This window comes from Lytechinus variegatus, chromosome 1 (genome assembly GCF_018143015.1).
Source record: "Lytechinus variegatus isolate NC3 chromosome 1, Lvar_3.0, whole genome shotgun sequence".
Lineage (NCBI taxonomy): Eukaryota > Metazoa > Echinodermata > Echinoidea > Temnopleuroida > Toxopneustidae > Lytechinus > Lytechinus variegatus.
In genome coordinates this window covers 34,038,901-34,066,684 of record NC_054740.1, presented here as the reverse complement: position 1 = coordinate 34,066,684, position 27,784 = coordinate 34,038,901, and the positions used below count along the sequence as shown (strand labels likewise).

The 27,784-nt window shown below is 37.1% G+C and overlaps 1 protein-coding gene across 3 annotated transcripts; it reads left to right on the top strand.

Annotated features, from left to right (window-relative positions):
• The first annotated feature begins 1,468 nt into the window (after positions 1 to 1,468).
• LOC121412123 (medium-chain acyl-CoA ligase ACSF2, mitochondrial-like) lies at positions 1,469 to 26,041 on the top strand. 3 transcript variants are annotated; one of them, XM_041605040.1, is made up of 13 exons: positions 1,469 to 3,134; positions 3,442 to 3,606; positions 9,529 to 9,711; positions 10,692 to 10,810; positions 17,573 to 17,738; positions 18,427 to 18,522; positions 19,006 to 19,154; positions 19,641 to 19,809; positions 20,261 to 20,368; positions 20,978 to 21,129; positions 22,101 to 22,242; positions 23,793 to 23,906; positions 24,847 to 26,041. In XM_041605040.1, exons 2-13 carry the CDS (start codon positions 3,604 to 3,606, stop codon positions 24,970 to 24,972), a joined length of 1,527 nt encoding a protein of 508 aa, XP_041460974.1. In that variant the 5' UTR covers positions 1,469 to 3,134; positions 3,442 to 3,603; the 3' UTR covers positions 24,973 to 26,041. The 3 variants fall into 3 exon arrangements, with proteins under 3 accessions (XP_041460974.1, XP_041460981.1, XP_041460966.1); XM_041605047.1 differs by having other exon boundaries at positions 3,435 to 3,606; XM_041605032.1 differs by lacking the exons at positions 1,469 to 3,134; positions 3,442 to 3,606 and adding exons at positions 6,066 to 6,828; positions 7,356 to 7,554.
• The last annotated feature ends 1,743 nt before the right edge of the window (positions 26,042 to 27,784 follow it).

The following is a 27,784-nucleotide window of genomic DNA, read 5'->3' as shown; positions in this document are numbered from 1 at the left end:
AAATGGTACAATTTGCAATAATTTTCTGTATGTCTCATGAGTACTGAGTATGTTTGTTGTATCGTTAATCATTTCTTTCATTTGTTTTTCTTTTCTGCTTCGTATATTTTGGAATTGTAGTTTTTAGCAGATGTGTAGTTTGTGTTACTGTGAAGTACTTGTATATTTTGGCTCTTTGTTCATGATGGGACTCCTAGGGTATAATAAATGAATCTTATGAGATTGTAAAAAAAATGATTTAATCGTGTGTTTTTTTCTAAATCTGAATGGTTGATTGCTTATATAGGGTTTAATCCCAAATATATTTCTTCTCATCTTGTTTTCCTTCAATTTGTTATAAATTTTAGAAGGTCATCATCAAAATTTGGAGACCAGGGGCTCATAACACAAAGCTTAGTTATCAAAGAACTTTTTTATGATTGATTCCATTGACTACAATGTACAATCAACCTTGAAAATCAAGCATACGATCAATTGCTAACCTTTGTGTTATGAGACCCTGGTATGAATATATGTCAGATATAAAGGAATAGATGATGGAGTATGGTGACTTCATCTTTTCACACCCTTAATTAGAAACTTCTTGAATTTCGTAGAAAGCTACAACAATGAAATTATCACTGAGACAATCATATATGAGGTTAAGTTAAGCAAAACTTTGCATCATACTAACACAATAGGTTATCCTAAAGGAAAATCAAACTTTGCAATTTATAGTACCCATAATTAATAATTATATCAAAGTATACTGTGGTATCCTGGGATTTATGTAATCAAAGAAAATATCTATGAACAACAAACAATACACGTTATAATCTTTCCTTTGTGATCTTCATATATTCTTGCTCTCTCTTTTTTTTGGCAGTTGGTAATTACAGTAAGGTGTTTATGGAAAGGACACTTTAATGAATATCCAACATTGGTCATACATGGCCTATAAATATGATTCTAATCACATAAGTTTATCTTTGAGTAACATCACTTCTGTCATACACCAACCCCGACGCCCGTTTGGGTTTTCTTATTGGTTTTAATTTTGCCCCCAAACCAACAAAAGATTTAGATAACGAATGTGAATTCACCAAACAATTACCTTTTATGACAATATCTCTAAAGAAATCCAACAACGATTTCGTCATTTGAAGTATAAAAACGGGTTTTCATAATTAATTATACAAGGCAATTACGTCCTTATCCATGACTAACTTATATTCACCGCCCCGTCTGCTACGACACATTCTGGTAACTGCACATTTTAGTAAAACGAAATTGTACACGCCATGATATTCAGAAAATGGTATCACATTTCTTTCTTTCCGTATTCAAAGTGTTTTTTTAAGTTTCGTTACCAACATGCGCATATAGTCCAAAATGTGCAGGCACATCAGATTCTAACTGCTCATGTTGATAACAATAGATCCCGTCATGCATACAGGTGCACTAATTGCACATTTTGGTTACAAGTATGTTTCACCAGAATGTACCATAACAAGATTACGGCACATTCTGATAGTTTACCAATATGTGCCACAACAAACCTCCCTTTATGTCTCGTTGCATGTGACGTTGCTGCTCTCACTGACATTCCAAATGATTTTACAGAGATTAATGATTAATCACATGCAAATACTCTTAAAATTCATATCAGCTAATGTCTTATCTTGTTTAGATTTGAACAGATTGACATACATTCATTCATTGACTGGAGGTTAGAATTGAATCAGGTTTTCATGATGGACAGGGTATGAACCCATGACCCTCTGTTTCAAAGTCTTGAGACTAATCCACTGGGTTATAACAATCCTTTGTCAGATATAGATCAGTTAGAAAAGGCATCGAGTCTTGTCGCTCCTAATGAAAATATTGAGGGGGCAAATAATATCTATATCGATTTGCCCCCACCCCCCCTCTCTTTCCCCCACCATAATTTTGGCAACTTGAGAAATCATGAAATTCATATAATATATCTTTTAAAAAGAAAGGGAAAGTAATATAAAATCATTAAACTTTTACAATGTGTAAGGAGTAAACATAACATACAAAATATTCAGTTACCTCCCTTGAACGTCTCGTTGCGTGTGATATTGCGGCTCTGGTATTCCCCATTATTGATTATACAGAACAGAGGTTAATCTAATTATTGTAATACTTGTTTATTCATTGTTCGACTACAAAAAACGGGACAATATGTTTCTTGCTCGAACCACTGCTGTGTGACCTTGCTGCTCTCACTGGTTTTCCCCACGATTATACAGAAATTAATCATCAATCCTGTGCATATGCCTAAATTAACAGCTGTTTTATCTTGGTTAGATTAGAACAGATAGACATCCATTCATTCATTGACTAGAGGTTAGGATTGGATGAGGTTTTCATGAAGTGAAGGCAGACTTCGTGATGGAGGGAGAGAAAAAACGACACTCCAAGCGAAAAAAATCGCAAAATTCGTAGTCAACTTGGACTCGGTCGATCAGAACATTTCTCTGACTCTGATGACACTGAATTCCCTGAACCTCAACCTTGGAAGGGGACTGAAACGACAGCCATGGAAGTTGAGGGAGAAAAATCGTGTGAGGAGACAGGAGGTGAGCATGATCTGATGCAAGTCGGGATGAGTAGGCCTAAAAGACAAACTGGTAAGAGAAGTGTTTATTCCCGTAATCACCACAAGCCTCGTGTCCATCCCGGTAGAGATGACATCCGAGAGGGAATATTTACAGAAAACACTGATAAAACAGATGATGCTAATCATCAACATTCTGGCCGTCACAATACAGCTTGGCAAACCCAGGACGTCAAAACCAGACCACCAAATAACCAACTTGAAAATCACGTCCGGTCTCCGTCAAATGATCAAGGAGATGTTGACATTGAACCGGAGTGCCGTCGAGATATGGATGAAGCCAAGAATCAAAATTTGGATCTTGACCATGGAGGTCATCAAGCTGAACGGGAGCCTCAACATCACATGAATACATCTGAAGATATTACAGATGACTGCCCACCAGATGATGTCAGTTTTATCTCTGAAGACCTCAGTGATGACATATCCGTTGTCCATGAAAGGAAGTGTTGGGATCACATCATCTCGTATAAAGAAAGCGGCCAAGAAGATGTCATTTGCATCTCTGAAGGTAATGTTTACAAGATCTTTACTGTATAGAGAAAATGTTGGCGTAAGTTTTCTTTTCCACGAATAGAACCAGTCTTTACGAGGTTTCTTCATTTCTTTTGTGGTGTCTTATATGTATAATGTATGGGGCTTTTAAAACTTGTCGGTATCATCAAATCATACTCTCTAAATCCATATCATTATTGTAGTTAGCATATGGCTTCATCAACTATTTTATTCGCTTTGTTCGTTGATATATCCCTATCAATATGCATCTTAATAATATGTACCAACGCCCCTGTTCTTCAACCCCGGTCTTCAGCACACAGATCCAACAAGCACATCACGAGGAGAGCCAAACCTGTGGGATGAAAGCGCACTATCTGACAGTTTGAGTGAAAGAGGGAGAGAATACAACCTTCATGGCCCAAAAAAACCCGACCAATCCGTAGCAGAATCCAAAGGTCTTGAATCATCGGAGCCTCGTTACCATGGTAATGTAATTAGTGCTTCGCGCTTCAAGAGTGCCTGCTCATGTAAGGGGTCACAACGTCCACGTGATCCAAACAGAATGGTCAAAGAAAAAGATAATCGCAGTAGTCCAAACCCGATTATTGCGAACTGCGCATGGGGTCGGGAGAAAGAGCCCATTGCAAGACAAAAATACTTACAGTATATGAAGTGTAAGAAGGGCCACGACAAGATTCGAGTCGAAAAAAGCCCGAAATTTCACCACCCAGAAAATAATCGTATTGTTGCAATCCCAGATGGCCTTGTCAATTGTGAATCGGGTTGCAAGGCTTGCAAAAACGACGACGACAGATGTGGTCTTCTGGAAATCAAATGTCCCGTTAGCCTTGGTTCTGGTGAGGTACCAAAACCTCATAATACCCGATTCCTTAAGGAATCTTTACGTGGTCGCATCGAACTTGACATCAATCATGAATACTTTTATCAGGTACAAACTCAACTAGCAGTGACTAGACGTCCGTGGTGCGATTTCTTCGTGTACAATGACCGTGGTGGATTTTTCGTTCAAAGAATACGACCTCGCCTCAGAGAATGGAATTTCAAAGCTATTAAAGCGGAGCAATCCTTGATTTCATCTGAACAGAAAAAAATGAGAGTCAAATGTCCTCTTAGTACGTCCAAATATTTTCATGAAGGATCTGATGGGCATACCATTCAAAATTCTGACGTTGTCACGACTTCATAAGGCTCATAACAAATGTTGTGTTTACTGTTACAAATGAGACTTAAATATTAACGATGAAAAGACGAAAATAACAATCTTTAAAAAGAATTTGAAGAATGATTAAAATATATAATTTTTTTATGAAGGATACACATATACAGGGGCCGCGGAACGATTTTCAAAGTGGGGGGGCTGACCATGCTAAAAATCACAATCGTATGGTCATTTTTGCGTTTTTGTACACGGTTTTGGAAAAAAGTGGGGGGCTGAAGCCCCCCCCCAGCCCCCCCCCCCCCCCGGTTCCTCGGCCCCTGATATAGGCATTATGGACACTTATTAATACTAAGGCGTTACGAACACTAATAAATCCGGTCTATATTCAGACCGTCTGGAACCTTTTCCGCAGCAGTCAAGCATGCTAAAAACTCAATATTTAATGCAAATGATGTAACAGACTTTTAATAATGAAAAAAAAATCAAAAAATTGTTCTCTATAATACCGAAGTTTATGGAAAAGATATTTTATGACCTAAGGAGAATTGAAAAGTATTGAAATATTTTGTACCAGAAAATATTCACATAAGATTTATCAATACACTTTGTACAGTAAAAAGTGCAGTCTTATCAGAAACTGGTCGATACCTAATAACTTTTTAAGTTTTAAAATCGATTAGGTTTGGCATCATAACATGGAAGCCCCAAACCCAAGCATTGTAAATTTAAAACAACTTTCACTAAAATAAAATAGAAACACTTTTTGATGTAGCTTTATTCACACTTGCATGGGAAAATCTGAATACATTCTCGGTAAAACTTCTTGAAAAAGCACTGGTTGATAAATTTAAAGAGAGGTATATACTATATTGAAAGAAAGTCTTGACGAAAATGCTAATGAATGCATAAAAAACTCAATTGAAATTTAATTTTACTCTTCGATTTGACAAAATTGAAATTACAACGTTCGTCAAACTCAAAATAAGCGATTATAAATTAATGATCGAACAAGGTAGACATAATCAACTCCCGATAGGAAAAGGCTCTGCCCTCTATTGATTTAGAGGATGAATATAACTTTATTACCCAATGTAGAAACACAACAGACATAAATACCAGATTTCATTAAATACAATGACGTAGAAAAATTCAAGTTTCTGTTGGCGCCCCCCCCAAAAAAAAAAAACGGATAACAGTGCGTCAGTGGAATAAACAGAATATATGAATTGCGATTGAAGTTGTATATTAAAACTTTGACGTCTAATCTCATACACTCTTCCTCTCGCTACATGTATACTACAAAATGATTGCTCTTTATATTTTGTACCTGGTTATTGTATGCATTATGCCTTGTAAACTAACGCGTAAATGATAGTAACAGGTATTGATAGCAAATAGTTATTAGTTTAATTGTTTTTTTTTCGTTTCGTTTTGATTTGCTATTTTGTTCATTGGTGTGTTCGTTTATCAATCACACTCTTTGTTTGGTCATTTGAAAAAAAATGTTAAGTTTCTTTGAATGTAATCCTTTATGTATGGATATGGAATCAATAAACTTGAAACTTGACTCTTATAATCGTCGCAGGTTTTAACATATCGTAAAATCATTTCATATTTTAACCATTCCCCTTTCCATTTCTTTCTTTTCTTTTTCTTTCTCGTTTATCATCGAAACTTGTTTTTTTTTATTGGACGGGGGGAAGGGGGGGGGGCGGGTTGCCAAAAGCATCCCCCCCCATCAAGACAGCATCATTAAACGGCTAGTTTTTCTTAAGTGTTAAATTTTTTTCAAAATTAGCGTATAAGCTCCTTAAACGGTAATAGCGGCGGGGGAGGGTGCCCTTGCCCCTGGATTTACAAGTGGGAATTATGATTTAACCGATAAAGTCTGGATTAAAATTGAATGTGAATCATTCGATATTTAGAAAGAAATCTATAGGATTTAAATCCAATCCGACTGGTCCGATCAGAAGTTTTCATTCAAAACAAATAAAATGTAAACTAAAAGACTAAGATAAGTCTACAATGAAGAGTGTGCTATTTCAAAATCGTACATCGATGATCAATGTAGACAAACATTCTGATAAAAGAAAATACGTCTTGAGAAAAAAAATCAACCTCGTTAAACCACGGAAACGCGCTTGAAATTTTAAACAGCGTTTTTACAGTGCAAAGGAAATAGTAAGCCCCTATTTTATGCTATGTCACACTTTTGTTGTGAAGGAAGCAAAGTCCATGTTATATGGTATGATAACTGAATGAACTCAGATCGTACTGTACAAAATGACGGGATTGCAGCTTACCATGCCCTTAAATCTTTTCAAAACACAATGATCATTAAAGCTATTCGGTGGATATTGAAATGTGATGGGTATACTAACGCAGAATCACCATAACATGTATAATGGTGTTTGCTAAGCTCAGTTTCGATGGGGTCACTTTCAAGGATATTCCTGCCAGATTTTCTGGTTACCTCACAATTCTTATCTCGCCGGCAAGGTAATCTCAGTAAGCTGAAAATTATCAGGTAAGCCGAACATTCAACTATACAGTGGAATTATTAATTGCATTTTGAAAAGTAACCCTGTTAAGTTTAAAGCATTAACGTTCATGCAATTCCCGGTTACAAAGTCATGACGCTATACCGGTTTCAGAAAACTCAGCGGACATGCTTTTCATGAAGTTGAATAATCTTACCTTGATAGTACGTTTAAAAGTCATTGCCATGGTCAAGACCCATGTCAACATGTCTAAAGATTTCTGGTAAAATGTCATATACAAAACTTTAACTTGTAGCTCAGCGAAGGCCTATACCATGCTGGAAAATGATGTCATTTATATTTGTGATTATAGACGAAGAACACATAAACTGACCAGAGTAAATAAGCAAAAATAAAAGCATTGCTTTAGAATGGTGTAGCAATGATTTTCTCTATTCAAGATGGAGTGCAAAAACCAATTAATTGTAATTTCTAGGCTTTACTTTATTAACGTAGAATTTACCTATATCTAACAATGCGTGAAATGCACGATCTATTCACTTATTTTCTGTAGGAATCTGAATGTATCTACAAACCTTTGTTGCAAGAGGAAGACCAAACTTAGCTATTTCCATGCAACAAGTTCCATACCACTCCTTGATAAAACGATTGGTAATGTCTTGATTGAGAGCGCAGAGAAACACCCTGACAAAGAATTCGTCGTCTTTTCATCTGGAAATGTGAGGAAAACTTTTAGGAATTTCAAAAATGAGGTGAGATGTTCAACGAGCCGGTTAATGTTTGATATTAATAATAATAATGCCAAAAATTCATAGCACGCTTTTCCCAAACGGCCCGAAGCGCTTTTGGTTTACCTAATAAAAATGTAATACAGAGTAATATTCGTTCAATCTTAAAGGATTGTTGCTAGAATGCGCGCTGTTGAAAAATAATAGAGAGCTTTCGGTGAGCGATGCGACGTAAAGAGGGATGATTCAAGAACAGATAAAATGTATAGGTTTATGTCAAATGCCCGTAATGAAAAAGGACAACAAAGAAGATTTGTCGAAAATTGATGAATTAAAACAAACCAGCAGTTTACCCCTTCATTCTACACAATCGAGATAATATTTGCAATTTTTCGTCGGCTTTGAAACGTAACTACGAATATGCTGTTCCGAATCACCAGTTTTCGACAAAGGCATCTCAGATGTTCTTTGTTATATGATGGTCATTATCAATACATACGCCGTTTTCAATCCTCGTATATATACGTTTCTGAGCGAAAGCTCGAAACTCATCTTCCACAAATATATACACTTTCACATATGCACAGAACACAAACTCATTATAATACACATACAGATCACAAGCCCTCTCTCACACACACACCCACACACACCCTCACACCCCAACACACCTTTTTTGCAAGAGTTTATGCATTCTATTCATAAATCAATAATGAATTAACATGTTCACATAATACCAAACATAAATGAATACAATTCAAATGTGACAATACGTGTATAAATACATTGTAAATAATACTGAAAATACTGATAAAATATACATAAGCAACATAAGCATGTGATAGAGTAAGTTTGTTAGAATACAGGGCCAGCCGGCCAGCTATAATAAGCACAGAGGTGCTTGAAGCAATAGCACCCACTTCACCCATGGTATTAGTCTCTTTCGGACCACCCCCCCCCCTTCCTGTGTTAATTTGTCAATATCTCTAAAATTTGGTCCAGATATTCAGGGAGAGTAGCCGCAAGTACTGACTCAATGTGCAGAGTACCTCAGAAACAAGATATCATGGGTTCAAAATCTATTTGATGGGCTTCGCTTGAAGACAAGTCAACAAAAGTGGATACAATGCCCTGGATAAAAAAAATACTCTTCTTGCGCTTCCTTACAACCACTACCACTATCATCACAATCACCACAATCGCCACCATCATCATCCTTATCGTCATTGACCTCCTGGGGCCCGTTGCAGAAAGAGTTGCGTTTAAACGCAAGCTAAAAAATCAATCGCAAGTCCCAAATGCGCGCTGTTGATTGGTTGAAAATCCAAGTTGCGCATGATTTTTGGCGTTGCGATTGATTGCAACTCTTTCTGCAACGGGCCCCTTATGTCCATCTTCATCACTGACATCAACATCGTCCCCATCATCATCGTCTTCCTCCTCATGATCACCTCCACCACGACCATGCCCACTATCATCATCGTCGTCGTCACCACCATCATCATCATCGCCACCCTCCTCTTGCCCGCCTCCTCACCACCAGCAAGACCACTCCCGTGATCATCATCATCGTCATCATCATTATCATCAACAACAATAACCAGGTAATTGAAAAGCTGAGATTGAGCTCGAATTGTATTCTATGTAACCGCGCAATACTCCGGATTTTTCACATTTACTACGAAGAAACTCTCTACAAGTTCTTTGAAAATGCAAGTCAAATCACAATAGAGAGCTGAGAGGCTTTTGTCGAAAGCTGGAGGACCGGGACAGCATCGGAATCTCTTGACTCTGGACAACTACATATTTGCAATTGTTCGTCCGGTGCAAATCTTCGGATGATCTGCTGTCCCAGTCTACCAACTTTCGACAAAAGCCTCTCATCCCTCCATTGTGTTTTCAATTGCATTTTCAAGGGAATCGATGCGTTATAGAGAGTTTCCCCGTAGTAGATGCGAAAACTATACCTATTAATAATATTCCCTGATCTTCCATCAGGTACATGAATTATCACGTGGTCTCATACACCTTGGAGTTCGTCGAGGTGATAGAGTTGCGATCTGGGGTCCAAACTCACTGGAATGGCTACACACCCAATATGCTGTCGCTTCCATCGGCGCCATCTTGGTTAACATCAATCCAGCGTGTCGCCATGCTGAGTTAGAACATGCCCTGTCAACTGTAAGTAACAATCCCAATCTTTTCTTCCAAGGAGAGAATAAATTAAAGAAAAACACGAACGATGATCAAAATATAATAAGTGTCGTCACGCTATTGATGAAGAACAAATAAAAATAATCGCTGTCTGCATGGAGGTTATGGAATTAAGGAAATTCACAAATAAAGAAGTTTTGATCATTTCTGATGCAACCAAAGTAATGACAAGGGGAGTTGTAAAGGTAGGCATAGAAGGAGGAGGAGGAGAAGAAGCAGCAGCAGCCGCAGTAGTAGTAGCAGCAGCAGCAGCAGTAATAGTAGTAGTAGTAGTAGTAGTAGTAGTAGCAGCAGTAGTAGCAGCAGCAGTATAGTAGTAGCAGCAGCAGTATTTTTTATTATTATTATCATTATTATCATTAGTAGTAGTAGTGGTAGTAGTAGTAGTAGTAGTAGTAGTAGCAGCTGCAGTAGCATTAGTAGTAGTATAGTAGTAGTAGTAGTAGTAGCAGCAGCAGCAGTAGTAGTAGTAGTATATAGTAGTAGTAGTAGTAGTAGCAGCAGCAGTAGTAGTAGTAGTAGTAGTAGTAGTAGTAGTAGTATAGTAGTAGTATAGTAGTAGTAGTAGTAGTAGTAGTAGTAGTAGTAGTAGTAGTAGTAGTAGTAGTAGTAGTAGTAGTAGTAGTAGTAGTAGTAGTAGTAGTAGTAGTAGTAGTAGTAGTAGTAGTAGTAGTAGTAGTAGTAGTAGTAGTAGTAGTAGTTAGAGTAGTAGTATAGAAGTAGCAGCAGGAGCAATAGCAATATGCATCAGCGATGGAGTTAGTAAAAGTCTTGTACTCAAAGAAGAAATGTAGAAGTAACTAGTGTATAAGACCGATACCCCCTCCTCTCAGTAGAAATATTAGGCCTATATTCACATTTATTGTTATCAATTATTGTTTTCTTTTTATTTTAATCTATATTTCTGATGATGATTGAACCATGTTCACATCTACTATTGATGGCAGGCTGGTGTCAAGATGCTGGTTTCTGCGTCTACGTTTAAAACGCAGGATTATTATGATATTATTGCAACTATCTGTCCCCATATCACATCAGCAAAGCCAGGAAACCTTCAGGGCCAAAGGTAAATCACCCAGAAAAACAAGCAAAACAAGATAAATGAAAACAAAATACCAAACTAATTAGAATATATACTATTAAATACGAGAGTATCTTAAATCTTTGACAACGGAAGCAAAACAAAACGCAACAATATATCAATGAGGGTATTTCTCTGCCAAGGTCAAGTCACATTAGATTTTTTTAATTGTTTCTGTCTCGTCATGCACTATATTGTTTCTTTTTTTCTGCATAATTCTTCTATTGCCATGTTATCAACCTTTTTCCGGCGAAAATACCTCCTCCTGAAATTCTAATCAATCCGCCGTTTTCTGTGACAGTTCTTTTATATTGCGAAACATACATTGTTATCCTCGTATCAAAATACTAATTCATTTTCAAAGCAAGGTTTCCACTTTGGCGAGTTGGAGTTGCGAGTCATACGCGAGCTGCGCGAGCTCTAACTCGCCTTAGCTCGCACAAGCTCGCGTGAAATTTACATTTTTTCCTGGAATTTGCTTCAGTGACAAAAGACTCAACATCGAGTTCACTACGCTCGCTGAACGAGTGAACCGAGCGCGAAACGAGTCAGGCCGAGCTTAGTATGAGTTGCAGTGACCTTTATACGACTTAAAGCGAGCTATGAACGAGTTATCAAGATTTTGTTACGAGTGATAAGAGTTTCATACGACCAAGGGGCGGGATATGCACATTTTTGGCACTCAAAGATGGATGCCGGCGGCGGCGGCGTCAACACCAAATCTTAACCGAAGGTTAAGTTTTTGAAATGGCATCATAACTTAGAAAGCTTATGGACCTAGTTAATGAAACTTAATCATATGGTTTATCAAGCATTACTAAACATCCTTCTTAAGTTTCAGGTCACAAGACCAAGGTCAGAGGTCATTTATGGTCATTGAACTTAGACCATGTTGGGGGATCAACATCAAATTCTTAACCGGTTAAGTTTTTGAAATGTCATCATAACTTAGAACATATATGAACCTAGTTCCTGAAACGTGGACATAAGGTTATTAAAGTATATAAACATCCTGCTTGAGTTTCAAGTCACATGACTAAGGTCAAAGGTCAATTAGGGTCAATGGACTTTGGCCAATTGGGGTATTTGTTAAATTAACATTATAACTTTGAAAGTTTATGAATCTTATTCATGAAACTTGAAAATAAGAACAATCAGGTATCACTAAATATCCTGTGCGAATTTCAGGTCACATGTGGCAGGTCAAAGGTCAATGAACTTAAGTGATGTTCAGGTGATTTGTTGAATTACCATCATAACTTGAAAGTTTATAGATCTGATTCATGAAACTTGGATATAAGAGTAATCAAGTATTACTGAACACCCCTTGCGAGTTTCAGGTCACATGACCAAGGTCAAATGTCATTTAAGGTCAATGAACTTTGGCCATGTTGGGGGTTTTGTTGAATTACCATCATAACTTTGAAAGGTTATAGATCTGATTCATGAAACTTGGATATAAGAGTAATCAAGTATCACTGAACATCCTGTGCGAGTTTCAAGTCACATGACCAAGGTCAAAGGTCATTTACGGTCAATGAACTTTGGCCATGTCGGGGGTATTTGTTGAATAACCATCATAACTCTAAAAGTGTATGGATCTAGTTCATATAAGTTAGACATATTAGAGTAGTTAAGTATCACCGAACATCTCATGCCAGTTTCAGGTCACATGACCAAAGTCAAAGGTCATTTACATGTAAGGTTATTGAAGTTTGGCCATTTTGGAGATTAATACTATACTGCTGTCATAACTTTCAAAGTTTAGATACAGTTAATGAAATGTGGATATATAGGGGTAATCAAGTATCACTGACAAGTCTAAGGTCACATGATCACGGTCAAATGTCATTTATTGTCAATGAATGTACTATTGTATCATTCAATGAATGTTTTTTTTTAATGATTATTTTATAGTAGTTTTCAAAGTCAGCACCTCTGCTACATTGGATAGCGTGATGCAGGTGAGACTGCCAGAGGCGCTCCACTTGGACCTTATCTAGTTTGATGTCTAGTTGTTTTACCTTGGCTCTGCTCGTCATTGACCTCTTCTTATTGAAACAGTACAGTCCACCGTCTAGTGTATTGTCTTCCGTTTCAGTTGTCTCTTCCTGCACCTTTTCTACTTCTACCCTTGTTTGAATGGCATCTTCTTTCGCTGTTTCCCTACCTAAATGGCCACAACTCTTGGATCTTTTGGATCGAAGCATATATCTCTCCTTATTTGGTGAAAGTTGTAATAATGCAGTGACAACAGCCATTTTAAAGTATGTGTATACATTGCGTGGGTCAGTTAAAATGTGCTCTCACTTTAAAATAAACTCCTCAAAAAAAATTTGGGAAATCTGACTATGATCAAAAATTCCTCCTCGGTTTTAGTACATATCAATAGTTATTAATATCAATAAATAGATCATTTAATTTTCTTTAAAATGATACCCTACATGATATGATTTTGGTTCACACGAAGGTGCAGTGCCTTGAAATGTGGGACAAGGTCAAAATTCAAAACTTGCAAAATGACACAATATTAAAATCAATGTTCTTTTCTTCCATGACGATGAGTGAGATTCTCAGCAATTGTTTTCATGCACCTCCATAACATCAACATTCAAATGGAATCAAACACACCTCTGCACAAGCCAACACACAACAAACAAACATAAACCACAACAAAACATTATAAAATGAAGAAGCAGGGGTTTGATTTGAATAGATTTTCATCTTTATTGACACAGACAAAAGAATCATGTTCTGTATTGACCCTTCATGACTATTTCTGCTCGTTTTGTAGCTTTTCACTCCAGACCTCATCCAACACTTTTCAATTTTTGCTCTTTTTTTGATGGCATGATCATAACAAGCATGGAATCATTTTAAAGAGAATCAAATGATCTTTTGAAAGATATCAAATAAGCATTGTGTAAAATTTGGAGTCGGGAGAAATTAATGGCCAAACTCGGATTTCCAAACTTTTTTGCTCGTTTTGCAGCTTTTCAATTCAGACTTCACCCAACACTTTTGAATCCTGCTCTTTTCGTGATGGCATGATCATAAAAAGCATGGTATTATTGTAAAGAGAATTGAATGACCTTTTAAATTATGTCATATATGCATTGTGTAAATTTTGGAGTTGGGAGAATTTAGTGGCCAAACTCAGCTTTCCAAACTTTTTTGAGGGGTTTATATGTGGGGAAAATGGACATTTATCATTCATCTGGCATGCCTCTGATCACTTGCAACGCACTCGGAATAAACTCATACGAAACTCGCTGTAACTCGGGATGCTCGGTCTAAAGTCGCGCTGATCTCGTGGACACCTCTACTTGACTCGCAAAACGATCGCAATGCTCGTATCTCGCTCTTGAAAACTCGGAACGCACTCGCGTATACTCAGATGTGGCGAGTTATTACGAGTTATTGAGAGTTTATCTCGAGCTTCTTACGAGTTATTGCGAGTACTGCGAGTATATACCGAGTTTAGGTGAGTTCAGCACGAGTTACAGCGAGTTAGCAAAATTTTTGAACATGTTCAAAAATTTTGAAACTGCTCACGACTTCAAGAAGAGTTGTCCCGAGCTTGAACGAGTTCCGCCGAGCCATGCCGAGTTGTCGCGAGTTATCCCGAGTTTCATGGTGAGCTTTATGCGAGTTATCGCGAGTGCCTCATTTCGGCAACTCGCTATAACTCGCCATAACTCGCGATGTTAACTCGCCAAAGTGGAAACCTTGCTTTAAGCAAGGTTTCCACTTTGGCGAGTTAACATCGCGAGTTATGGCGAGTTATAGCGAGTTGCCAAAATGAGGCACTCGCGATAACTCGCATAAAGCTCACCATGAAACTCGGGATAACTCGCGACAACTCGGCATGACTCGGCGGAGCTCGTTCAAGCTCGGGACAACTCTCCTTGAAGTCGTGAGCAGTTTCAAAATTTTTGAACATGTTCAAAAATTTTGCTAAATCGCTGTAACTCGTGCTGAACTCACCTAAACTCGTTGTATACTCGCAGTACTCGTAATAACTCGTAAGAAGCTCGAGATAAACTCACAATAACTCGTAATAACTCGCCACATCTGAGTATACGCGAGTGCGTTCCGAGTTTTCAAGAGCGAGATACGAGCATTGCGATCGTTTTACGAGTCAAGTGGAGGTGCCCACGAGATTAGCGCGACTTTAGATCGAGCACCCCGAGTTACAGCGAGTTTCGAATGAGTTTATTCCGAGTGCGTGGCAAGGGCTCAGAGGCATGCCGACTGAATGATAAATGTCCAGTGATCTATATTTTCCCCACATATAAACCCCTAAAAAAAAAGTTTGGAAATCTGAGTTTGGCCATTAATTTCTCCCAACTCCAAAATTTACACATTGCATATTTAACATCATTTAAAAGGTCATTTGATTTTCTTTACAATGATACCATGCTTGTTATGATCATGTCATCACGAAAAGAGCAGGATTGAAAAGAGTTGAATGAAGTTTGAATTGAAAAGCTGCAAAATGAGCAAAAAAGTTTGGAAATCTGAGTTTGGCCATTAATTTCTTCCGACTCCAAATTTTACACAATGCATATTTGATATCTTTCAAAAGATCATTTGATTCCCTTTAAAATGATCCCATGCTTGTTATGATCATGTCATAAAAAAGAGCAAAATTGAAAAGTGTTGGATGAAGTTTGAAGTAAAAAGCTGCAAAACGAGCAGAAATAATCATGGAGGGTCAATACAGAACATGATTCTTTTGTCTGTGTCAATACAGATGAAAATCCATTGGCCCTGTTTTTTCATTTCATAATGTTTTCTTGTGGTTTATGTTTGTTTGTTGTGTGTTTGCTTGCGCAGAGGTATGTTTGATTCCATTTGAATGTTGATGTTAAGGTGCATGAAAACAATTGCTGAGAATCTCACTCATCATCATGGATGAAAAGAACAGTGACTTTCAATATTATGTCATTTTGCAAATTTTGAATTTTGACCTTGCCCCACATTTCAAGGCACTGCACCTCCATGTGAACCATAATCATATCATGTAGGGTATCATTTTAAAGAAAATTAGATGATCTAATCATTGATATTAATAACAATTGATATTTATTAAAACCGAGGAGGGAGTTTATTTTAAAGTGAACATTTTAACTGACCCACGCAATGTACAATTACTTTTAAAAAGGCTGTTGCCACTGCATTATTACAACTTTAAACAAATAAGGAGAGAAATATACCTCGATCCAAAAGATCCAAGAGTTGTGGCCATTCAGGTAGGGAAACAGCGAATGAAGATGACATTCAAACAAGGTTAGAAGAAGTGCAGGAAGAGACAATTGAAACGGAAGAAAAGTTCAATGACGAGCAGAGCCAAGGTAAAAGAACAAGACATCAAACTAGACAAGGTCCAAGTGGAGCGCCTCTGGCAGTCTAACCTGCATCACGCTATCCAATAAAGTAGCAGTGCTGACTTTGAAAACTACTATAAAATAATTATTCACAAAACACCATTCATACAATGATACAATACTACGTTCACTGACAATAAATGACATTTGACCTTTATCATGTGACCTAAGACTTCAGTTGTCAGTGATACTTGATTACCCTATATCCACATTTTATAAACTGTATCTAAACTTTGAAAGTTATGACAGCAATATAGTATTAATCTCCAAAATGGTCAAAGTTCAATAACCTTAAATGACCTTTGACTTTGGTCATGTGACCTGAAACTGGCATGAGATGTTCGGTGATACTTGACTACTCTAATATCCAAGTTGATGAATCATATCCATAAGCTTTCAAAGTTATGATGGTAATTCCACAAATACCCCCAACATGGCCAAAGTTCGTTGACCTTAAATGACCTTTGACCTTCGTCGTGTGACCTGAAACTCTCACAGGATGTTCAGTAATACTTGATTACTCTTATGTTCAAGTTTCATGAATCAGATTCATAAACGTTCAAAGTTATAATGTTAATTTAACAAATACCCCAATTAGCCAAAGTCCATTGACCCTAATTGACCTTTGACCTTAGTCATGTGACTTGAAACTCAAGCAGGATGTTTATATTCTTTAATAACATTATGTCCACGTTTCATGAACTAGGTTCATATATTTTCTAAGTTATGATGACATTTCAAAAACTGAACCGTAGACTAGGTTAAGATTTTGATGTTGATTCCCTCAGTAAACATGGTCTAAGTTCATTGACCGCAAATGACCTCTGACCTTGGTCTTGTGACCTGAAACTCAAGAAGGATGTTCAGTAATGCTTGATTAACCTTATGGTTAAGTTTTATGAACTAGGTCCATATACTTTCTAAGTTATGATGCCATTTAATTTCAAAAACTTAACCTTCGGTTAAGATTTGGTGTTGACGCCACCGCCGCCGGCATCCATCTTTGAGTGCCAAAAATGTGCATATCTCGTCCTTTGGTCGTATGAAACTCTTATCACTCGTAACAAAATCTTGATAACTCGTTCATAGCTCGCTTTAAGTCGTATAAAGGTCACCGCAACTCATACTAAGCTCGGCCTGACTCGTTTCGCGCTCGGTTCACTCGTACAGCGAGCGTAGTGAACTCGATGTTGAGTCTTTTGTCACTGAAGCAAATTCCAGGAAAAAATGTAAATTTCACGCGAGCTTGTGCGAGCTATGGCGAGTTAGAGCTCGCGCAGCTCGCGTATGACTCGCAACTCCAACTCGCCAAAGTGGAAACCTTGCTTTAGAAGTTTGGTATTACTCATTTCATTAGACTTCCAGATTTGGAATCGATAGTACTCTACGGAGGCGAATCCCGACCCGGAACCAGTTCCCTAGATGACGTCATGTCTATGGGAAATGATGAGGATGCAAAGATCATGGATGCTTGCATGAAGAGTGTACAATTCGATGATCCAAGCAACATTATATTCACTTCAGTAAGAAAGTTCTCATCCTCGAATTTTCCCATTTATCTCAAGAGAAAGCAAACAGAGATACACGTTTCATGGTGCTAAACAGTAAGAATGAAGTCTATGCCATTTTCATCAAACTTTGCAAAGATTGATTTTGCTACCTACATCTATGAATATTCAAATACGTATATATTAAAAATGTAGATTCGTATGCTTATGCTTTCCAATAGGACTTTGAAGTTAGCCATATTTGAAGCCATGCAGGTAGATGTGAATAAGAGATTTTGTCCTCTACAAAACCTCACTGGGTTACGACATCGAGATGAAATATCAATATAACTCTGTCAAAATTTCCATAAGTTTTCCAGTTTCGTTCTGTAATGAATCTTAATTGAAGAAAGTATTAAGATACGGGTCTGGAAGAGTACTAATAATAATTATAAATATTATCGTAATTATTGGTACATGTGTCACCCGATTGTTACAAACTTTTCTCATCTTTTTTAGACTTAAATGAATGATGTATACGAGGTAATGCAACTTGTGAAATTCTTAAATGATATAAAATGAAAGGAAAAGAATATTTTGTACAGTTTATTGTAATTGATACCATTATGTGCTATGTTTCTTGATTCGTCGTTGTATTAATATGCAAATAAATGATAAATTATCACAGACTAGTATTGCTTTGTTGATTATTTCCACATCAAAGGGCACTACAGGTTTACCCAAGGGTGCGACGCTCACCCACCACTTGTCTGTAAACAATTCACACTTCTTGGGAAACAGAATGGAACTTGAAAACTCAGTAAGTTGATTCTGTGAACCATCATAACCAATAGATGGATGATGTTCATGCAGATGCAGAAATAAACTAAAATTAAGAACATATTTTTAATGTAAGCAGTCCCCATTTTGGTCAGGGTATATATATTAACATTTTAGACTACTTTCCTTGAAAAAGAATCAACCCTCTGATCTGTTCTCCGGTGCTTTATTTAAAAGATGTCCGTATTGTTTTGATTTTGTATGTGTGTTTTTTTTTGTTTCGTTTTCAGACAATTGTCCCATTTTATCCCATTATTTTGAAACGCTTTCGTGACCAGTTTCAGGCAAATTTTTACAATTTGTCATTTTTGTAACTACCACGGAATCCTTGATTTTTGGTTGAGCACAGTTACCATGGCAGTTTCCACATTTGCAAAGTTACCATAATCATAATTCTTTCATAAAAACGGTCCCTTATTTTGTCTCTTTAACCATTATGTTCCCTTTTTCCATTTTTTCACAGAACCACGTGGCGTGTGCACCCCCACCGTTCACCCATATATTCGGAACCAACATCATCTCTTTGAACTGTATGCTACATGGAGTTAAGATGGTGGTTCCAGCACCAAGTTTCGAGCCTGGACCTACGATCAAGGCCATTCAGGATGAAAAGTTGGTGATCATTAAAAACTTCAGTGTTCATCAAGTAGATTTGTACAGAGTTTTTGGTTATAGACAAACGTGTACTGTCAAATTTTCAGTCCGTTTTTCAAGCGATGCCATATAAATATGGTATATATCCCACACATACACCACAAAGTAGGGTCTTGTTATTTTGTCATATCATTAGTTTCACGTAATCTCGTAATACTATTATCATAATGCCTCTGTCTTTGCTTTCGTTAGGTGTGAGAAATTGATTGAATTGAAACTGAAGTGAATCATGACAAAAATGGATTAAAGTCATTGTGGTTGTTTCAAGGACCATATGGAAACGAGAGAATCAAGTTCTTTTAACGGTAAATGAAGAAGAAAAAAATATTCCGAGGGAAGTAGCTATCTCACCCTGATCCAGACAAAACCGAAGTTACAGTTGCCCAGCTCTCGCCAACCTCAATAAACAAGAAAATGTTCGAATAATCCCCTTTTCTCTTATAGATGTACATTAGTTTTCGGAACTCCTACCATGTTTATATCCATTCTCCACGATGAATCGTTAAAGGATTATGATGTATCGAGCGTTCACACCATCTTTTGTGGAGGCGCATCAATACCACCAGAGACGATGAAACTCGCGCAAAGCATTATGGGACTGGATGAAGTTGTGGTAGGTTTTCCCGCTTAAAGTTTGTAGCTGTAGCTTGTGTTGTGATTTTACGTTCCGACAATTTATGATACCCCGGTCTCCTGTGCACAGTGGCGTACAGATGGTGGGATTGGGGTGCTTGCCCCCCCCCCCCCATTTCTCACGACCAGGAAAAAAAGGAAAAAGAGACGGGGAAATGTGATATAATGTTCTGAATAGTATGTAAAAATCTATCACAAAATTTTATTTTAGCAATAAAATTGCCAAACTTTTGCTCGCTCGCTTCGGTTGATTGCAACTTTTTATAAATTTTGCCCATTATTCCTTTTCTGCCTCAATTTTTTGGCTCGTACGCCATTGCCATAAAATGTGACCGAACTACATCTGCTGTATACCGTCTTCACGATTGCCTATTTTTATAGTGACTGTATGAAAATTACTGGTATTCTAATTTCCCTTTTTAACAATCTAGTCAGCATATGGACTTACAGAAGTCGGGGGAATATCTACTGTGGTATGTAAACAGGATACATTGGAGCGGCGCTTAAACACAGTGGGCAAGGTCCAGGATCATTTAGAGGTTACTAAATGCACTATATTCATGTGTGATTTTATAAGCAATGATTTTCGTTTTATTTGGACGGGCACTGATAGATTGTAAGGTCATAAAAAGGGAAGAAAGGATATAGAGGACGGGGAACATAAAATCATATCAAATAAATAGGTTAATCCTTTTAATTTGGGTTTGCCATAAATCGGAAAAATATTGTTTTATTGGAAAGAAAACTGGGAAGAAGAAAAACACTATTCATCCGAAGTTATTTGAGTATATAATTGGGTTATTTCGTGGTCTTATGAAAGGAAATCAAACTCCAAATACAGGAGAGCGACAAACTTAGTTCCACTGTATGTTGAAGTCATTCCAAAGTAGACAAGCCTACATGATCCGAGTTAACAATATGCTTTTGTTATTCAATTTTGACAAGGGGACCCCGTTTTCTCATGTTCTATATAAATATGAATATAACCATCACACACAACGATCATGACGATGGGATTACGTTTAGTTTGTTGGTGTTTTTGAAGTTTGCATTAAGAAATGTTTTGGTTTGGTTTATTTCTTTTAAATGTATTTCAGTATCTTTTGATAGTTGAAAACCCTCCTTTTCTTTCTAATGTATTTGAGCAGGTAAAGGTCATAGATCCATCCACGAATGAGACGGTTACCATGGGAACAGCAGGGGAGCTGTGTTTCCGAGGATGGTGCGTCATGAAGGAGTATTGGGGTAATCCGGACAGGACCAATGAAACCATTGATGAAAATAGGTGGTTCCACACAGGGTAAACTTATTCACCCATTTCTGTTTCTCTGTAAAAAAAAAAAAAAAGAAAAGAAAGGATTCTCGACTTAAAAGTGGTAGGAAAAGAAATGTAGGGTTGTCTAATTAATGTATATGTAATGAAACTATTCAATTTTACAAATGCACACTGCTATTATGTGTGTGTAAATTTAAGTTTTGACTGGAAGGTGATATACATGTCCTTCTTGTTAAAATATATATATATATACTTTACCACAGACTTGAGTCTTTCAAAATCTGTTATTGATCTGATATCTTGGAGAAAGTTGTTCCATATTTTGGGGGCATTGATAACCTTCACAAACTGAAACTAGATATAGTATTGATACAGATTCCAATGGGAGCCACTTCATTATAGGGGATCCATGTCCAATCAGAGGACTCGATATACGAAAGCCACCAGGGCCCGTATTCTGAAGTCAGGTTCAACTTAGACCACGGTCTAACTATGTGCTAAAATTATTGGAAGCCAAAAATCAAAAGATGTTGTATTCATATTATTTCTTATGTTTACTATTTCGTTTGCTTTTGCTTTCAAAATGAAGAAACACACTTCAGTTATCATTCCCAGGCGATTATGAACAAGTTGAGTGTCAAATGCGTTAATTATTGCATGTGTACTGTTAGGGATTTGTGCCCCAATCGGCCACCCATAGTTAATCCAGATTTTTAAACCAAGTTTTAATTTAAACCCGAGTACAGAATACGGGCCAAGGCCCAAGCTGTTTCAAAAGAAAGAATGTTTCGAGCGTCCTGCAATCTTTGTCCACTGGTGTTGTAAGACTAGCGGTTAAATGTTAAATCGTCCAAAGGGTATATGTATCATAAGACTATGTAATCAAACCGTTGCATTAATTCTAATAAGTAATCTGAGGTTGTCCCGAACTGGAAATTATTCTCTTGAAGGTGACTGATGTATACCTTTAATATCAATCTTCTTTACATTGATAGTGACGTCGGAAAAATAGACGACAAGGGATATTTTAAGATTGAAAGTCGCCTGAAAGACCTCATCATCAGAGGAGGGTCTAATATCTACCCTGCAGAGGTTGAACATCTTATCCATACGCACCCTAGTGTACAGGAAGTTCAAGTAAGTACATCCGAGTCATTTCCTCATTGTGTTTTCGGTCTAAACACCCCCCAACAAAATACCCCCTAAAAATGAATTAAAATAATGAAACTAAGATAAAGAAATAATTAGGTGCATCTGCGACCTGACACGATAATTTACAATAAATTTTCAAAATCTACTACATTCCTTCTTGGTTTTTGATTGGCTGATCGCAAACATTTCTTAGGACCTTTCCACACGTGAATCTTGAACATGATTAGAATCACGAACGCTAATCACAATCACGGATTCAAATTCTACTCCGGAGGTGAATTCAAGTTAAAGGTCAAGTCTACTCCAGCAAAATGTTGATTTGAATTGAATAGAGAAAAATCAAACTAGCATAACACTGAAAAGTTCATCAAAATCGGATGTAAAATAAGAAAGCTATTGCATTTTAAAGTTTCGCTTATTTTTCACAAAACAGTGATATGCACAACTCAGTGACATGCAAATGAGTCTTCTTTTTTTTAATAATCTTTTATTCTCTTCTCTCATCAAACAAAATTGAACATAGTAAAACATTACATTCATGATGATATCGATCACTCACTATTTCTTTTGTTTTTTTGTTGTTAAAATTATACAGTGTTTCATTTTTTTTTATAGATTTGACCATAGGGACCGACTTGACTGAATTAAATATTAAACAATGCTAATTCCACATGTTCAGGGAGATATTAATCACTGTTTCACTTGATAATGAGGAAAAAATTAGAATATTTCATATAGTAAAATACAAAAGAAATAGTGAGTGGATGATGTCATCAGTCTCCTCATTTGCATACCAATCAGGATAAGCTAGCATAACACTGAAAAGATCATCAAAATCGGATGTAAAATAAGAAAGTCATGGCATTTTAAAGTTTCGCTTATTTTTCACAAAACAGTGATATGCACAACTCAGTGACATGCAAATGAGTCTTTTTTCCTTCAAATAATCTTTTATTCTCTTCTCTTATCAAACAAAATTGAACATAGTAAAACATTACATTCGTGATGATATCGATCACTCACTATTTATTTTGTTTTTTATTGTTTGAATTCATTTTTTTTATATAGATTTGACCATATAGGGACCGACTTGACTGGATCATTAAACAATGCTAATTCCACATGTTCAGGGAGGAATTAATCACTGTTTCACTTGAAAATGAGGAGAAAATTAGAATATTTCATATTTCATAAAATAAAATACAAAAGAAATAGTGAGTGGATGACGTCATCAGTCTACTCATTTGCATACCAATCAGGATGTGCAAATAACCGATTTGTGAAATTAAGCGAAACTTTAAAATGTCATAATCCAGGATTTTCCAAGGGGGGCATATTTTTCCGAGGGCAAAAAAAGGATCTCTACTTTCAAAGGGGGGGGGGTGCACTTCTGTTTTAATGACATTTTTCCATTACAAATTTTAATTTTGCTTCTCAAAGGGGGGGGCATGGGCCAGCTGTGCCCCCCCCCCCCTTGGATCCGCCAGTGATGTAAAATCATCTTCGTATCTTTCTGCATAATTGTGATTTGTCAGGTGATCGGGATTCCTGATGACGTCATGGGTGAAGAGGTTTGTGCTGTAGTCATGTTAAAACCAGGTACAGAGAACAGTGCGGAAGAAGACATCAAAGAGTTCTGCAAAGGAAAGGCGAGTTTTGGCCCTAATTATGTGTTGCAGTCTCTTTAAGAAAGTCTATTTTTTTCTCCACACTCCACCGATCTCTGATTGAAGTTCTTGCACTGCAAAAACTCCGGTGTAGATATATAACACCAGCCCGGAATCTATATGTCCACACCAGAGAAGTATTGAAACAACACCAGTTTGGAATTAACTGATGCTGTATTAATACTAATTGGTGTTGTATAATCACCTATCTGGTGTTAGACGAAAACGAAACTGGTGTGGTTTAAGACTTCTCTGGTGTGGACATATATAGATTCCGGGCTGGTGTTAAATCAACACCGGAGTTTTTGCAGTGTAGTTTTATCTTTCTTTTCTCACCCTCTTCATCTCCTTCATTACCAATACCTATATTTTTTATTTTCTTTCTTATACCCCCCCTGACTCGTCCTCAAAGTTTCAGGTATAGGCGTGACCTGTTTTTTTTTCTTTCGCCAATATGACATCGTTTCTTTTACTCATTATTTTCAACAGCATTTCCTTTATGCAATTTGTTTCTCCTCTAATTTCTCTCTTGTCACACTATTTCCCCTTTCGTCATTTTCTTTCTTTCAAACCTATTCAAATATTGGATTATCAAATGATATCAAGATGTATTCCCAATTCCTTTTCTTTTAATATGACATTAACAACCATGTATTTTGAACAAAAAACAATTTTCCCTCTTTCCTTCCTCTCACTTGTACATTATGCAAGTTCATGCTTTTAAGAAATTCCTTTTAAATTTGACAATGTGTTAAACCTTGTGCTGGTTTGGTTATTCTCCGTTATTACTGAATTAAGCATCTTCTCACATCTGCTCTGTTCAAATATCACAATTTCTCTTCCTTTTCCCAGCGCACGCTCATCAACTCACACCCCATGCAACCACACTGAAATCTTCTCTTTCGTATCTTCTTCTTAACAGATCTCTCATTATAAGATACCCCGTTACGTTCGCTTTGTCAACGAATTTCCAACGACAGTATCTGGAAAAATTCAGAAGTTCAAACTACGAGAGCATATTCGAGACTTGTTGGACACAAAAAAGTAATAACGGGACCTGAGTAGGCCTATTCTTGCAAACTCCTTTAAATCACCCAAAGAGTATGGTCTAGATTTCCCGTTTTAGTGTATTGACATATATTATCTTCGTGGAACGAATGAAAGTTATATTGACTTTAGAAGTAGTATAATTATGGAGGATTTAATTTCAAAGGGAGCTTAATAATCCGCACTTAGCCTTTTTTTTTTTGCAAATCGAGGTTTTATTACTTATACCTGGTTCTATACTGTTACTTTTATTTTGATGCATGTATGATAGGGCTGTATATAATCTGAGAAATATTTTAATCAAATCTCCAAGAAATGTATTTAAAAAAGTTCCAGCTCAATTTGGAATAAAATCTTAGTCAAAACGGAAAACGCATGAACATTTAAACACATAAAAAACATTGAAATTAAACATCATAGAGCTTAAATGCTCCTTCCTGATGCTTTCTTGTTGAAAATGAAAAAGAAAGGCGGAGGTTTTTCGAGGTTTCACTCCAATATAATCATATAGGAGCTAAATCTAAGAATATTTCTGATATCAATACAGGGTGACACACAATTTTCACCAACCTAGTGGTTGTTCACACAAGGTAGTAGACTTATGTTAATCATAGAAATTTTACACTAATTTGATGGCATCGTGAGTGCATGCATAACTTTATAATGTGTTTCAAATATATCCTAAATGACCGCTTGGAAGGAGCTCTGTATGGAATAAATGCTTTCGATATCAATGTATTAAAATGCACACATTTATCAGTTTATCTTTAAAAACAATTTCGATAAAAATTAGATTTAGCTCTATTTGGATATTTCTGATAGAATCAAATCATCAAAATAAAAAGAATTAGATGTTTCCATCATCGGACATTCTGCATTATTTTCAGGCGTAACCGTGAGAGTGAGGCTATTGTGTACAACTGTCTTTTGGAAAGTACTTTTGGTGTATTATGACTTTTTATGTGTACTAAATTTTGTAAAATCAAATGATTATTCGTGTCCAAAGTTGAAATTTACTGCCAAATAAAATTAGATATTGCTGAAAGACATTATGTAAGATTTCGTTCAAATTAATTCATCTTTACTAGACGGAGGGCGCTATTTCCACTCTTTCTTGAAAGTTACGACTTCATGAAGCTCTGGAAAAATCTCTCTACATCGACAAAATCAAAGGATTATCTGGAATATAAATTACTTGGATTTGAACAATATAGACAAAGGCAGCAGGGATCTGTTGTTTGGACGAAAATTGGACTGGATTCTGTCAGATTTTGGATATAGTTTATGATACGTCTTTGCATTTTTGAAAATGGCGGCTTATAACACGGAAGCCAATGGCAGGCAATCATACGCAGCGGCAACAGGGATCAAAGACAAACACATCATTACTGGTAAGCCAGTTTTCTTTAAACATCGGGATGTACCCCATGTTATGGAAAAGGACTTGGAAAGTCAAGAAGTATACAAGGCCCTACTAAAATCTGTGCCTACATCTCATATCATGGGCATACAGAAAGTTGGTGGGTTATGGAGGCTATACATTACACATCAGGACTATAGAATTGCACTGATAGCAAGTGGTTTGAACATTCGTAATGCATGCATAGCAGTATATGATTCTAACCCATTTCTAGCGGGTGGATACGAGAACCTTCTTAGACTAACTGTGAAAGACATTCCTTTGTCTGTAGACAACTCAGTGATTGTAGATGAACTTGAGAAACGAAAATACAAGGTGTCGGGCAAGGTTACGTTCCCAAAGTTGAGGGTAGATGGCCAACTAACAAACTGCCTAACAGGCGACAGAGTCATCTATATAGAAAAACCAGCACAACCTGTTCCGAGAATCTTGTCTTTCGGAAATTTTCGTGGAAAGGTCTTTCATGCAAACCAAGTCATCAAAGATCAAATCATATGTTCAAACTGCCTTAATAAGGGACATCATCGTTCAACATGCACAAACCAGATTGTATGTCGGATGTGCAAGAGGGAAGGGCACTTACAACGAGATTGTCCGAACCCCGGATTAACAAGCGAAGAAGGCCGAGAGGAGCCGATCGGTAAGCAGGGAACCTTAGATACTCGGGAGCGAAGTCAGAACGACAAAAGGGAGCCGATGCGAACCGTCGTCAAGACAACCAGCCACATAGCTGACAACCAGGCTGGAGTTGAGCTGCCGAAACGGACCGCTACCAAGACAACGAGACGAACAGCTGACAACCAAGAGGCTACCGAATTACAGTCCCTTTCACAAGATGAAACGTCGGGCAACACACAGTCAAAGATTACCCAATTCATTCGTAGCGAGCGTCTTAAACAAGCAGACCGGGATCGAGGTCACACGGAAACCAGCGCTGACGAATCGAGTGATGGTGATAGTCTAGAAATCGAGACAGATGATTGTCCAGAATCGGAAGTATCGATAGAGTCACCCGAGTTGCCGAAGACCAGATCTCAACTCGCAGCGAAGAAACCAGCTAAGAAAAGAAAACTAAAGGAGAAGAAATCAAAGAAAAAGTGAGGAAAAATCTTATTGGTGTCTAACCGTAATTTTCTTACATCATGTCAACGTGTCATCTTTTAAGCGTTAATGTGAGAGGATTGCGCAATAAAACCAAGCGCAACATCTTCTTCAAATGGTGTCAAAACCAAAAAGCTGACCTCATTTTAGCCCAAGAAACGTATTGGTCGACGGAGATCGAACCAGTGATTAATAGTGAATGGAAAGGCAAAGTTTTTTATTCGCATGGAAGCAATCGTGCAAGAGGTGTCGCAGTTATAGCAAAGGAAAATATAAAAATCAACATTACTAG

Coding starts and splice junctions, on each gene's coding strand:
- LOC121412123 (XM_041605032.1), top strand. CDS start 6,731: ATGGGGTCACTTTCAAGGATATTCCTGCCAGATTTTCTGGTTACCTCA. Junction 20,369..20,977: donor AGGTCCAGGATCATTTAGAG/GTTACTAAATGC, acceptor GTATTTGAGCAG/GTAAAGGTCATAGATCCATC. Junction 22,243..23,792: donor CTAGTGTACAGGAAGTTCAA/GTAAGTACATCC, acceptor GTGATTTGTCAG/GTGATCGGGATTCCTGATGA.